The sequence below is a fragment of the Trichosurus vulpecula genome, chromosome 5 (assembly GCF_011100635.1).
Source record: "Trichosurus vulpecula isolate mTriVul1 chromosome 5, mTriVul1.pri, whole genome shotgun sequence".
NCBI classification, from domain to species: Eukaryota; Metazoa; Chordata; class Mammalia; order Diprotodontia; family Phalangeridae; genus Trichosurus; species Trichosurus vulpecula.
This window is the reverse complement of record NC_050577.1, coordinates 107231615-107245159: the sequence shown is the minus strand read 5'-3', so window position 1 is coordinate 107245159 and position 13545 is coordinate 107231615. Positions and strand designations below refer to the sequence as shown.

At 43.5% G+C, this 13545-nt stretch overlaps 1 protein-coding gene across 1 annotated transcript in view; it reads right to left on the bottom strand.

Annotated features, from left to right (window-relative positions):
• Window positions 1-642: 642 nt before the first annotated feature.
• The window catches only part of PARP12 (poly(ADP-ribose) polymerase family member 12), a 28963-nt gene continuing 16060 nt past the window's right edge, over window positions 643-13545 (bottom strand). The window contains exons 5-12 of the mRNA XM_036759770.1: window positions 12835-12958; window positions 10911-11103; window positions 9245-9365; window positions 8484-8580; window positions 7260-7335; window positions 4995-5125; window positions 3497-3648; window positions 643-1985 (exon numbers count right to left, since the gene is read on the bottom strand). Coding sequence (XP_036615665.1) covers window positions 1732-1985; window positions 3497-3648; window positions 4995-5125; window positions 7260-7335; window positions 8484-8580; window positions 9245-9365; window positions 10911-11103; window positions 12835-12958 — 1148 coding nt within the window. The 3' untranslated portion in view covers window positions 643-1731. The remainder of the gene's footprint in view (window positions 1986-3496; window positions 3649-4994; window positions 5126-7259; window positions 7336-8483; window positions 8581-9244; window positions 9366-10910; window positions 11104-12834; window positions 12959-13545) is intronic.

Genomic DNA, 13545 nt, shown 5'->3' with positions numbered 1-13545 from the left:
CTCACATCCTTGTTTCTATTTGAGTTTGACACCACTGCTCTAGGCAACTAAGTCTCTAAGATTATATAACTTACAGAGAAGGTGTCAGCTACATTGGTGGAGAGAATTTCCTCATCTGGGAGTTCCTCACAGCAATGAAATCAGAGGTCCAGCCCCTCTACTTATGCACCCTATGATTCAGCTGAAATAGACTTCTTTCTATCTCCCAAACATGACCCTCTCTCCTGCTATGACTTTACTCAAGCTGATCTCTCTTTATCAATGGAACCTCTCCTCTCCCAGTCTCTACTGGATGAATTCCCATCTAGGCTTTAAAGACCAAATCAAATGTCACCATCTCAATATTAGCCTTTCCCTGAGTCCCAGATTGGTAGTAACCTTCCCTACCTCCAGATCTCATGTAGCAAACGTTTGGTTTTATAACCCTCTAATGGACTCGTCCCCTATTACTGTGAATCATAGTTACCTACATATCGGTCATAGCTCCCTACGAAAAGGTGAACTTTGAGGGTAATAACACTGTCATACCTAAACTCCATGGCTATACAAAGAAAGCACTTAGGACAAGTCTGCTGGATTACTGAACATCCACCCCTGCTGAGAACGTGGGAGTAACAGAAGCCAGTAACTTGAGTCACTATGTATTTGTAGATAAATTTCCTTTTATTTCCATGTTCATTCATGACATACATTCGCGTAAGTTCACACAGATATAAAACTCATACTCAACAGTATGACTCGCTCCTAACCAGCATGAATAACATTTCATACTACTGACCAAAGGAGAAAGTGGCTAAGTTGGGAGCCGATGGGCATAAATGGTTAGTCTACGCCACAGAGTAGACGCTGATTTTAAAAAACTCCTAACTGACAACCCCAGTAAGGGAAGAATCACTTATGAGCTTCTGCCTCAAATCCACCTAGTAAAACACAAAAGCATTTTTGCCTTTCCCTATGCAGGAGCCGGGTTTGGCAGATACATTTCCAGCTGCTACCAGCCACGATGTGGTGAGGAGTAGGCTAATGCAAATAGCAGATGTTAAAGGGCTAAACGTTGGGTCATTAGCATATTCCCAAACTACAACTAGCCTGTAAGGAAAGCACTGCCTTCTTCGAAGAGGTGGGAGACTACAGGTGAGGAGCAGTGCATATACTGCCAATCTAAGCTGATAAACCATTGAACATTGTTGAGCTGCTCTTTTTTAGTTAACGTCACAAGGCATAGCTCATAAGGCAGGGAAGGGATGGATTCAGAAGTGAAGGGAATATAAGAACATGAGATCTCAATAAAAGACTTTTTGAAAGAATCAGTACAATTTTGGTCTTACCAGTAAAGCACCCAGACAACAGAATTCTTAACGAAGACAAATGAAAGTCTGACATGGTTAGAAAGGAAAAAATAGGCTCGGCGATCACCGTATATTCATCAGTTGCTCTGCTGTTGACGTTATGGTACAGGAAGGAGAAGTAAACAACCTATGGGAGAGCTATGAGAGAAAATTCTCCTTTAGCCAAAAGTCAGTGATACACCTGTATGAGGAAATTAGTGCAAAGTAAGACATTAAAACTTTTTAAAAATGGTTTTCAAAAACAATGCATGGTTCTTCCTTGACTTTAAGAAAGAAGACACCAAAAGAAGCAGAGAAATGTCCACGCCCCCAAATCTTCATTTCAGTACTAGCTGTTTTAGAGAAAGTAGAGTCAGGAATTCCAAACTTTCCGTGGAGAGGCTCAGTACCAAATGAGATATTCTGGGTAAATCTGGTGCTTCTCAAAGACCACAAAGATGGAAGGATCACTCATACTGTTCACACAGCTGTTGTAGAAGACACTGCTTTGACCTTCTTTGGGAGGAGGCCGAAGATAGGAGGAACTGCCCCTGGTAAACTCTCCAACTAAAACACGGGCCAAGAACATGGGCTGGCATTTCAGGGAAGATTGACTGTAATGGTGAGAATAAGCAGCATCTCGGGCGAAGTAGCTCCCTGTAAAAGAAACACATCGGTCGAGACAAGGGGGTTGAGTGTTAGACAAATCCAGATATCGAGATGGTTACAGGACTTCTACCTCAAGCATCAGCAGGCTACACTGGCGCAGACACCAAGGGGCAGCTGAGGCAATGAGAGATGGTCCATTTGTTCTCCCCTCTGCCCTCCAACTGCACCTCTCTTTCTCCTACCACTTCTTTTGCTTCTCTTTCTTCTTCTTCCTCTGATTACACCTAAGGCCTGCCATCAGCAGTAAGCTCCTCTAATAGCCCTAGCTAAAGAGATGACTGAGCCCTGTTCTAATGGGGCTGGAAATGACAGCAAAGGTTAATATAAAAACTTCTGTCCAGCCCACATGGAAGAAAAACATTTTCAAGTTGCAAGAGCAAGCTATTTGTTGCACAATTTTGTGCCACACCGAACAGTGCTTGCAAGCTCCCTTCGATAAGTCGTATCTCAATACACAGAGATTATAAATCCTAGATTTAATTGACTACATGTTAATTGAAAATACGGGTTCACAGAATTGACCAGAAGCCCTGTGTCAGATAGGCCCGACCACCACAGTGAACCTTGATTTACAAAAAGTCACCCAAGTGACAGAAGAATGTTCAGCCTGACTAAACCATAGTTGGGGTTTGCACATCCATGTGAATAAACTCTTGCTACGTATGAAGAATTCAGTGCCAAGGAAATAAAGATTCCTAGAAAGACTCGGCTCAGAAGGAGTTGGAAAAGTGTCTTGTTTCTTGCTCAATTCCTCCCTAAATCTCGGGTTAGATTGCCTCTTCGATTTAATACCTAAGTACCTTCTTTCTTCAGTACATTATGCTAGGCACCAGGGATATAAAGGTAAGAGTCCAACGTGTCCCTCAGACAGATACAAAACACTGGCTTAAGCAGAAATGCCCCTTCTCTACTCCGCCCTGGAAAGGGGGTGTTTGGGTTTTGAAGGCCTTTGGGGCATGTGCCAAGTAAATAAAGGCTAATGTTAGCCGAGCACCTCTCACAAACTTGAAAGCAGATCGTTGTCCACAGAGAAAAAAGAATCACACTCTTTTCACTCCTTAGGCCAAGGCCTCGAGGCTCCTCTCTTAATTTTGCAGAGTTGAGTTTTAGGAACCTTCACAAAAACACTACTCTGAAGCTTCAGTGTGCAGGGTTACCATGGGTTCCTGAAGACTACACCAATGGAATTCAAGACTTGCAGCTCCTACCAAGCTAAGAAGGCTTCAGGTGATATACTCTATGTCCGTCACCAAAGGACCAGTCAAATCAGGTTCAGAGAAGGGCATTACCCAGCTGACCCAAGGCTGACGATTTTTTTTCAGTTCCAATAAGACTAGAAGACCTCCTACAATTGCAGATAAGTTGTGACCCGCATCAGAGGAGAGTGCTAATGCACAAACACCACCACGACAAAACCACATAGTCTTATAATGTTTAAGTATTTACAAGTTTTCAGAAAAGTTTTAGTTTTTTAAAAAATTTAAATATTAACTAGTTACCTTTGCCGTAGCTAGTACCGTGAAGACCAGAGATCCTCCAGTCAAAATTCTGATGGCAGATGGCATCGACATACTCGGGCCTAGTACCATGAAACAGAAACCTCTCATCTACTTCCCGCCCTCCGTTACTCTTCTTCATCTGAGCTTTCTGCCTGTGGCAAAAAAAAGACAACGTGGGTGGTTCCAACCAAAAATAGGCACGCAGTGACTTACTCATAACAATCCAAGAGAGTGCACTTGTCCCCAAATAACCAATATGTTTTGAACCTCAAAGAGATTCTTAGGTACAGTAAGTGACTTTCACTAAGAGTTTAAAATGGATGAATAACAAGAGGAAGGGGCTTTCCATCAACCACCAACTGTGGGCTCTCTTTGGCCATTATCCTTTCCTTCCCCTTTGGTTTTCTGTGGGCACAAGAAATAAAAGAGAAGCTCTATCCCCCACTCCAATCAAGATCAAGTTTCTTTATTATCCCAGAAGAGATAATCTCTTGGCAAAGAAGTCTGTTTTTCCTCCTATCTCCAGGTCAAAATCTGGTGTTTTCCCCCCAGGAAAGAGGGGAAAGGATAGGAAGCTTGTGACTGTTCATGGTTTCCAGCAGCCAACAAGCCAACCTTTCTCTCTAGAATGCAATACAGAGCATTACTGGTCTTGAACTACTTCAAGGCGGCAAAACTCTCTTCAAGCAAACGATCACATGCGATAATCTCTGTAAAGCACGTAGCAGCGTCTGGCACACAGCAGGTACTACAGAAGTGCTTATTTCCTTCCCAGTTCTACGCGTAGAGCAGACGTTCCATAAATGTCTACAAGTGGTAGGCCTTCGCGCAAGGGCTCCTTCTGCTGAGGTTGGCCCAATAAGATAGGGTCATATAATCAACAAATACAGGAAATGTGTAGGTTTTAGCAAAATTTACTCTTTCGCCAATAAGGAATAGGGCAAGCAAAAAGCCATTCACCTCTGATTGTAGGTAGCTAAGTATATTTCTACCTTATTCCTTGTGATTAATTATAGAATTTATGCCTGTAAACTATAAATCCATTGCATATGGATATATGTCAGAAACCGTCATCGTAACCACTTGGCACGGGGAGGTAAGCATGATCCTGGCCCTATAGTGGTGTTTCTCCATATATTTTATACCATATCCTACGCACAAAAACTACTACATCTATAAAGATGTGAGTGACTGGTGATAAATCATAAATTAAAATACCATCCTAAATGGAAAAAGCATGCTCTTGACACTCTTAGTAGAGTGGATACTTTACTTTTCTACAAGTGACAATGGGTTGCATGGATCAGCTTAATCAGTCCTCTCTCACTTTGGTCTCCTTCAGAATACTTCACCAGTTTGTTTAGAAGAGTAACAGGGAGAAGCCCTCGCTGTGAGGAAGACAGAACCCTAACTCAGGAGCTGATAGACCTTAGTTTGTGTCCTAGCTAGCACCGGGCTCTGCTTTTTGTTATTTCTCGGATGATTCTCCCAAACATACCACTGATACACTTCCCAGAGTGCTGGGTTCTGGATTCTCTCGATCTTACGAATGGCGTAGTTACGCATTGTCCGACAAAACTGTTCTTGGACCTTCAGATACTCTCCAGAAGAGGGGGAAAGTGGGATTAGCTACAAGAAACAACAATAAAAAAAGAAAAAAAAAAATATATATATATATATACACACACACACATACACATACACACACACATACACACACACACACACACACACACACACACACACACACACACACACACACACACACACACACACACACATAAAGCACATTAAGGATATGGAGGTTCCATAGAGCAGATGAAAAAGAACAAACATGGGGAAGAACTGACTGATTCATCAAGAAGAGAACAAAAACAAACAGGAAGGAGAAAAGGGAAAAGGAATCTGGTTAATTAGATTCTTGTTGAAGGCCGTGTGCACCCACATACACCCACACATCCCTCAGCTCCTCTATTTCAAGTTCTGGTTTCTCCTGATAACTTACCTGGTCTCCTAAAAACATGCCTTGTTTCTTGGATAAAACATAGTCCCCTCGACCTTTACGTTCTGCTTTCCAGGGGATTTTCACAGTTAATGGTCTTCCCTTTCTTAAATGGTTTTCCCCATTTCCCCTCTGGGTCTATCCACCTCTAAAGTTGACCCTGAACACTTCCCCCCTTCCAGCAGTGGGCACAACCATCGCCTAGTTCACTGCTGGGTTCTTCAATGATGTATCCAAGATTTGCTCACTTTAATCTCACTGGTTTTAGCAGCAGAAGGCCTGGGTTTCAATCGCAGCTCTGCATCCTGCTACCTTGAACAAGTCACCTGACCTCTACATGGCCCTGAGTTTTCTTGGCTGTAAATTAGAGGATGGGACTAAGACCAAATGACCAGACGATGCCTAAGGAAATCCTACAATACTAACTGACATTTACATAGCCCTTTTCTTTACATGCATTTTCATTTGATCCTCAGAGCAATTCTATGAGGTAAGTATTACCCTGAAAACTGAAGAAAGGGAAGCTTGGAGAGTCTATGTACTTTGTCCATGTGTGTTGGCAATCAAAATAGGCTCTTAGCACTCAGTTCAATTAAGTGCCCTTGAAGAGTTTGGCCTTTGTTTCCTTGATTAGATTTGGATGTCCTTGGTGCCTCCTTACCTCAGGGGAGGGCCTAGTTTACACCTGAGTTTGAGTGACATGTTTGGGACATCAGAGGCTTTTAGACCAGGTGGGTTTAAGTCACTTCTTTGTGATGATTTCAGGTCATGTGGGTGAATCGCATGTGTGACTCACCCTTGACCCTGAAAAAGATATAAAACCAGGGGTTGGCTTTCTCTTCTTTGGAGCTCTTACCCACAGCCATGGTGGCATGTGTGACTCTGGACCAGCCCTCGTTATGAGCTCCCGGGCTGTTGGTAACTATGAATCTATATTTGGCCTGTCTGTCGAGGTTTGTAATTTGTATTTGCCCTGAAGTTCAGGGTGCTGGCTTCTTCCCCTGAACTAAGTGAATGACGTCTATATGCTGGATTAAAGTAAACTTGTCAACCCCTTAATGTTGCTTTCCTTAGTAAAGCAGATCAAAAGAACCTGTGCTGGCAGCGTTCTTCTTGTTGGGCTTGTGTTGGTTTTTCACCCCCACAGCAGCTGCTAGCTGGATTGTTGAAACACCCTGATCACACAACGATTAAGTATTAGAGACTGGATATGACCCCAAGTGTCTCAGATCTGAGTCCAATGCTCTTTTCACTACACCAAACTACTGATACATTTGTAAAGAATGGCTTTCGCCCTGCTCAGCATGATGTAGCAACTGGACAGTCAAGTGAGGAGATCTGGATTCAAGGCCCAGCTTTCCCCTGAATAGCTCTGTGGCCCTGGTTAAGTTACCTCTACTCTGGACCTGGATGGCTAGGTAGCGCAGTGGATAGAACACTGGGCTTAGAATCAGGAAGACTCATCTTACCAGTTCCAATCCAGCCTCAGACACTTACCTGCTGTGCAACCACGGGCAAGTCACTTAACCCTGTCTGCCTCAGTTCCTTATCTGTAACGATGAGGGAAATGGCAAACCGCTCCAATATCTTTGCTAAGAAAACCCCAAATGGGTCCACAAAGAGTCAGACATGATTGAAACCACCAGACAACACTTTGGGCCCAAGCTTTCTCATGTGAAAAATGAAGGGTCGGATGAGGTAATCTTTAAGGTCCTTTCAGGCTCCTACATTCTAAGATTATCAGCGGCTGAAGTTCCATACCTTAAATCCCAGGTCAGGCAATGCAGACATATCCCAATGAGACGGAACATCCTTTGGGGCCCCTGATTTGTCACCACTGAACATGATAGAAAACAAAGAACATTTTTACATTTTCACTATCTCAGGCAAATATTTCAGGAAACACCAATACTATTTTACTATTCACTCAAAATGCCTCTGGACCCCTATCACTTCTATCCGTCCTTGTCCCAATGGTTAGTTCCTCATCCTGTCTCATCTTAAGTAAGCTAGGAAGATTGAAAACAATAGAAATTAGTAACTAGCAATAGTAATTAGACTAACACCTAATTATTTCCACTAATATTAGTGATACAAAAGATACAAAACAGTAAATATTCTTACAATCCTACAATTCCTACACTCTTACTTGGCTTTAAGATGCCTTTTTTTTTCTTTTCCAACAAATCTACTTTTCTAATTATGTCTGATTTAAGTTGACATGATAACTACTTGGTATTCCCTAGGAACACACCAACAGAAGAATGTGTTGTATCCGAAACCATGTGAGAGACCTCAGTCAAGAAATCAGACGAGGATTTAAAATTTGCCCCCAGATAATCGCCAAGTGGATAACTGAGAGATGACATAGTGAAATTAAGCAGCATTACCACAGCCATATGGGCTTAGGACCTCGTGACTCAGAGTTGAGCCCTGAAGAGCCCAAAGCTTTCGTGCAGTTCTAGGGTAGAAGAAGCCATTTACTAGAGTTGCTCACTGGATTTCTTGAATATTATTCTTTCTGGTGCTATTTTTAATTTTTTTGCTGGGGTTGGGGTATGAGAGCTGGGTTGCCTTAGCCTATTCAGATCATTTGGCCAAAAAAATGGTTCCCAACCTCTTTTATGAGAACTAATTTATAAAGTAAAAAAAATAGTTGGATCCCCATTTTGAACAGTACTAACCATTCACTAAGAAAATAAAATCACAAAAATAGCTACTATGAATTCAGTTATGCTTTTAAGTCAATTTTTATCTTTAACCATAATATCTACACACACTTGAAAAACAGTAAAATATGTATGTGTGATACATTATTTATGTTTGATTATACTGATGCGTGCTGCATATTTTGTTGGAGCTAAATAAAGACAGTAAGATTTGATGTTAGCCAGACATTTCTGGTTAATCTCAGTCTCAACCAAAGTTTGGATATGAGCCATAGCAGATCTGCACCAAGGGACAAATCATTCAAGTGCAGCTTACCAAGTCTGCTTCATCTTCACATCCTCAAGAGAGACATATTTCGGTCTCCGACAAACGTTTCTGACAGTGCCAAAGTGTAAGCTTTTCTGAGTCATGGCTAAAAGACAACAAAACCAGCTTAACTACATGGTAAAAACTGACTTACCTGAATTAAGTGAGGGAAAGGTTAGTATGAATTGGGGACCGTTTTTTAAAAAATAAAATTACAGAGAGCTGCAGAAGATTAGTACTTGTAGCATGGCGGGTACTTATCAATCACTCATCCTTACCCCTAGAGACTCCAAAGATCCCTCCTGCTGTAAGGCTTTCCTAGGCCCCAACCTGTCCCTGAGGTGCCTTTGATAAAACTACAGCAGGAGAGAAGTCACGAGGTCACAATATTGTTCCCTCCAGCTCTCCTTTGCTGTAGAAAAACCTCTGCTGTATGGGAGATGGAAGCCACTGCAGTGATGAGACAGTGTGCTGTATGTACACTGGACATCCACAGGGCCAGCAGCATACCTCAGAGTGCAGGCATTCAGACTCAGGTTGGGCAAGCTGACTGGGACTACCACTTTGGGGCTAGATTTCGGGATAGACTGGAGGTCCACTGACTTCCACCTGATCCTGTCTGCTCAGCCTTCAATAAACATGGCTAGTCTTGTACGTCTCTTGTGAAAAGCACTTTCAGGACCCTGTCATTCAATCCCAAGCATTACCCACATGGCTGGTTCTATCACCATACTAACACCCATTGTCGAATGAGCATCCTGGGGAAATACCTTTGAAATTCAACTCATATGCGTGCTTTCCGACTGAGAACCGCAGGACAGGTGACTCCTGATTCAAGTAGGCCTTCTCTATGTCACTGCTGCTAACAGCAGCTGCATGGCGTTCAGCACCCTGTCAAGTCAGAATCCCCAAAAGACCATTTCTTATGTAGGGCAAGACAACCCTCCAGTAAAGGTGGTGGCCACCTGTAGATTATGCAAACACAAGACTTTAGGCTGGGGGTGGGGAACCTGAAGCCTCAAGGCTACACATGGCCCTTTACATCCTCAACTGCAAGGACCTAGAGGGCCACGTGTGGCCTCGAGGCTGCAGGTTCCCCACCCCTGCTTTATGGTTTAAAAATGATGAATCCAATGGCTCCTGAGCTGGCAGTCAGGGCTGAGGGGAGGCCCTGCCAGTTCAACAACAGGGTTTGGATAGGGTGGGGTGGGATTGGAGAGTCTCACCTAGGAAAATGAATAGAGCTAGAAGGGAGAGAGGTGTGACCAGAAAGGTGGAGGAGCTGACACAGGGTGGGTTGGTGTGGGGAAGTGGAAGGATGTGTGTTAGAAATCCACTGAGGAAAATCTGACTGGACCAGTTGCTAAATTCCTTTGGAAAACAGATATAAGAACTATACATCTTGTGGGTTACAAAATATGATTTCTAAACAAGGGAAGAAGAGGGCAAGAAAATAAGGACAGACTTTTTTATTAAAATGGGCAACACTCAAATTCTTTTAGAGCATTGACGATGCCTTTGCAGACAATGGGCAGTCACCGAACATTTGTTCAATGTTGTTGCTCTGCCAATGTCACTGAAGACTGAAGGACTGGCATAACCAATGCAGCTGTCTGGCTAAGTTTACTGACTGATTTCACTTCTCCTTACCTCTCTGAACTTCCTTCTCAACTTCCCTAGAGAGCTCATTATGATTGCGATTCCAATGATCAACTCTCTTGAACTACCACCCATCTTTTACTTGTCTATAAGACCCCTCCTTTGGGATAAGGAGAAGTACTGAAGCACGGTGGACAGAGTGGTGGACTTGAAGTCAGAAAGACTGGAGTTGAAACCTTACCTAGCTAGGTGACCAAGGGCAAGTCACGCAGCCTCTCCTGAGTCTCAGTGCCCTCATCAGATAAATGGGTGGCTACACACTGTCTCGTCTGATCTGCCCACAACCAAACCAAGAGCTGTTTGTTGGAATGGAAGCAAAGACTTCTTTCCACCTCATTTAACACAAAGAACAGAAAAGATACTCATTGCACTATAACTTCCATTTGTTCAAGTGGATTTGGATCTTTATACATATAAAGATTAAGTCTCACTAGACTGAGCTCCAAATTCCTCAGTTATGTTGGAATTTTACTGGATCAAATACTGCTTGAAAGAAACAAGCTTTCTCATCAAAACAGCACAAGACCTCCACTTTTTGGATGTTTTCATCATTCTCAGCTCACCAAAAGGACTATATACTCTTGTCCCACATCACTTAGAGAGTCATAGGCTTGAGCTAGAAGAGAGGCCAGCTAATCCAAGCCCATCATTTCACTGACGGAGAAACTAAATCTAAGACAGGTGAATGAATGCAGGCCAGACAGGTGGTACTAAGGTATGATGAGTGGCACAGGTGATTTTCATCTACATGCTGCCCAAGTGAGCCCCCCCCCTTACCTTTAGGCCATACTCCTGCCAAAAATTACCATCATTTTTCCAATACCAAAGCCACTCGGTTGTGAGGATGAAGTGTGGAGGCTTGACCACAGAGGAGGCCGTGGAGAGACGTCGAACTTTGTTATGGGCACAAGTCATGTAATTAAAGTTTAGGGAGGCAATCCCAGGGCTCCATGGAACCCTAGTAAGGAACCTGTGCAAGAGAGAAAGTGGGTAAAATTCCACAGCTAGGTGGCGCCACAGTGCATAGAGTGCTGGGGCTGAAGTCAAGAAGAGTCATTTTCCTCAGTTCAAATCCAGCCATAGACACTTACCAGCTGGGAGACCCTGGGCAAGTCACTTAACCCTGTATGCCTCAGTTTCCTCATCTGTAAAATGAGCTGGAGAAGGAAATGGCAAACCACTCCAGTATCTTTGCCAAGAAAACCCCAAATGGGGTCACAAAGAGTTGGACGGGACTGAAACCAGTGAACAAATTACCAGCTATTATTATTATGCATCAGACCTCCTTGGAAACCTTTACTTGGCCATTTTTCTTTTAAAGCAGATCTGTGATTTCGGTGGTGTGAAGAGAACTCCCAGTTCAGGACTCCTTCTACCCACATGGATTGGCACCTTGGCTCTTTAGCTGAGACTGCTTGAAACACTAAAAGGGTCACACAGACAGACCTTGAACCCAAGCCTTGCGGACTCTGGGGCCAGCTCTTTATCTACTACCCTAAGGTGGCTGGCTCTCTTGGCAACGGTGGTTAAGCATTTGTGTTACTTTATATTCTTTCAAAAAGATACTGTTTTTAGGTATGTGGTCATTTTACTTGTCACTAAAGCAAGGCGTCCATCACCCACTCCCACACACATCCCTGGTCAGCAGTGGGTAAATGAAACCTTCTAGGAAGTGCGACACAAATAGAAGGATAAAGCGTTCAACAGTTAACTGGTTGTCATCCAGTTGTTTTCAATCATGTCCAGCTCTTCAGGCACTGTTTGGTGATTTCTTGGCAAAGATACCGGAGGGGTTTGCCATTTCCTTCTCCAGCTCATTTTTACAGATGAGTAAACGAAGGCAAACAGGGTTAAGTGACTTGCCCAGGCCACACAGCTCGTAAGCGTCTCAGGCCAAATCTGAACTCAGATCTTCCTGACTCCAGGGCTAGCCCCTATCCCCTTTGCCACCAAGCTGCCCATGCAATTAATTCCATGGGTCTAATTACAATTCTAGTATGTCTACACTAACAGAGGGGCATGACGATAATAATACTGCAGAAATCCCTTGGCTCCAGAATGTGCCTTTGTCCCTACACTGGGATATAGGTCTGTCTAAATATCCACTTTTAACTGAGTTTTGAACCAAACCTCACGAGAAGAGCCAGGGAGCTTCCTACTTTGTACACCCTCCCCACTGGATCATAGGTTATGGTCTAAGGCCCAGAGACCTCAGGGCTCATCTGTCCAACTTCCTCATTTTCTAAATGACCCAACAAAGTCCTAGGGAGATTAAGCAAGCACTTAGGTGAAGCACTCTGCAGGACTAGTGAGTGACAGAGCTTGGACTGGAACCCAAATCCTCTCTTCAAATCCAGAGGCACGAAACAGGATTGAGCTAACAACTCAGTCAACCTCAGATGCTCCCCACACCAACTAATTATTTAATGGTCTTCCTATTCAGTAAACATTTACATAATTATTTGCTTCTCCCTCCACCCCACCCCCCCTTCTTACTAAAGGGATGGGAAGGGAAGCGCAGGAGACAGACTGGGCAAAAAGCACACTACCAGAGACTGGTAGTTACCATGCTTTCACATCCTCATGGCATGCTCAATTTCTAATACGGTGGGCAAAATTAAATAGTAAAGAATTTAATAACTTCTCAAATCCCCCCCCCAAACAGCCTGGGCAAAGAGCAGAAATAGATAACGTTTCCTACTGGCTTTTATTGGGGTCACAGTATGCCTTTTCAATCTCCTCCATTTCTTCCAGATCCTTCCATGTGTTCCCATCAAGGAACTGCCATCTATACGGCAAATGAAAATGGACCTTAAAACACTTATCTAAAACAAAAACAGAAATGAAATCAAAATGGTAATTCCATACAATACAGACTAAATAAGCAACGAAAACCATAGTACAGGTGCAACCTGACTCAGGGAGTACCTTCTAAGGCTAAAAACCACTTCGGTGTCTTTGCCGAGAAAAATCCCGTGAACGGTACTGGTGTGCTATGGGCCACAGGGTCACAGCTATGAGACCAAACAACAACCAACTAAAGCTCAAACTGCAGTACCGAAGCTTAGAGGAGTGTGCTGAGAAACCCCACGCCTCAGCTGCTCAGACCACCGTGCAAACAATGCCCAGGTCATGAGCTCAGTGCCCAGGCAGGTGCTTGGCTTCATTTACACAGGCCACGGGGAAAAAGAAGGTGCACATCAGGCCCGTGTGGCAGAGATATCACGAATCCAGAAGAACCATCTCAAAGCACACGTTCTGTTAAAACCGGGAACATAGCCGTCATCTTTCTTCCTCTTGAACAGGACACCAACCTACACTCCCTTCCCCCTTCTCTGAAACAGTATTGTTCCGAGTGCCACTTAATCATATATTACATGCCTTATTTTCAGATCTTAGACACCAGGGGCAA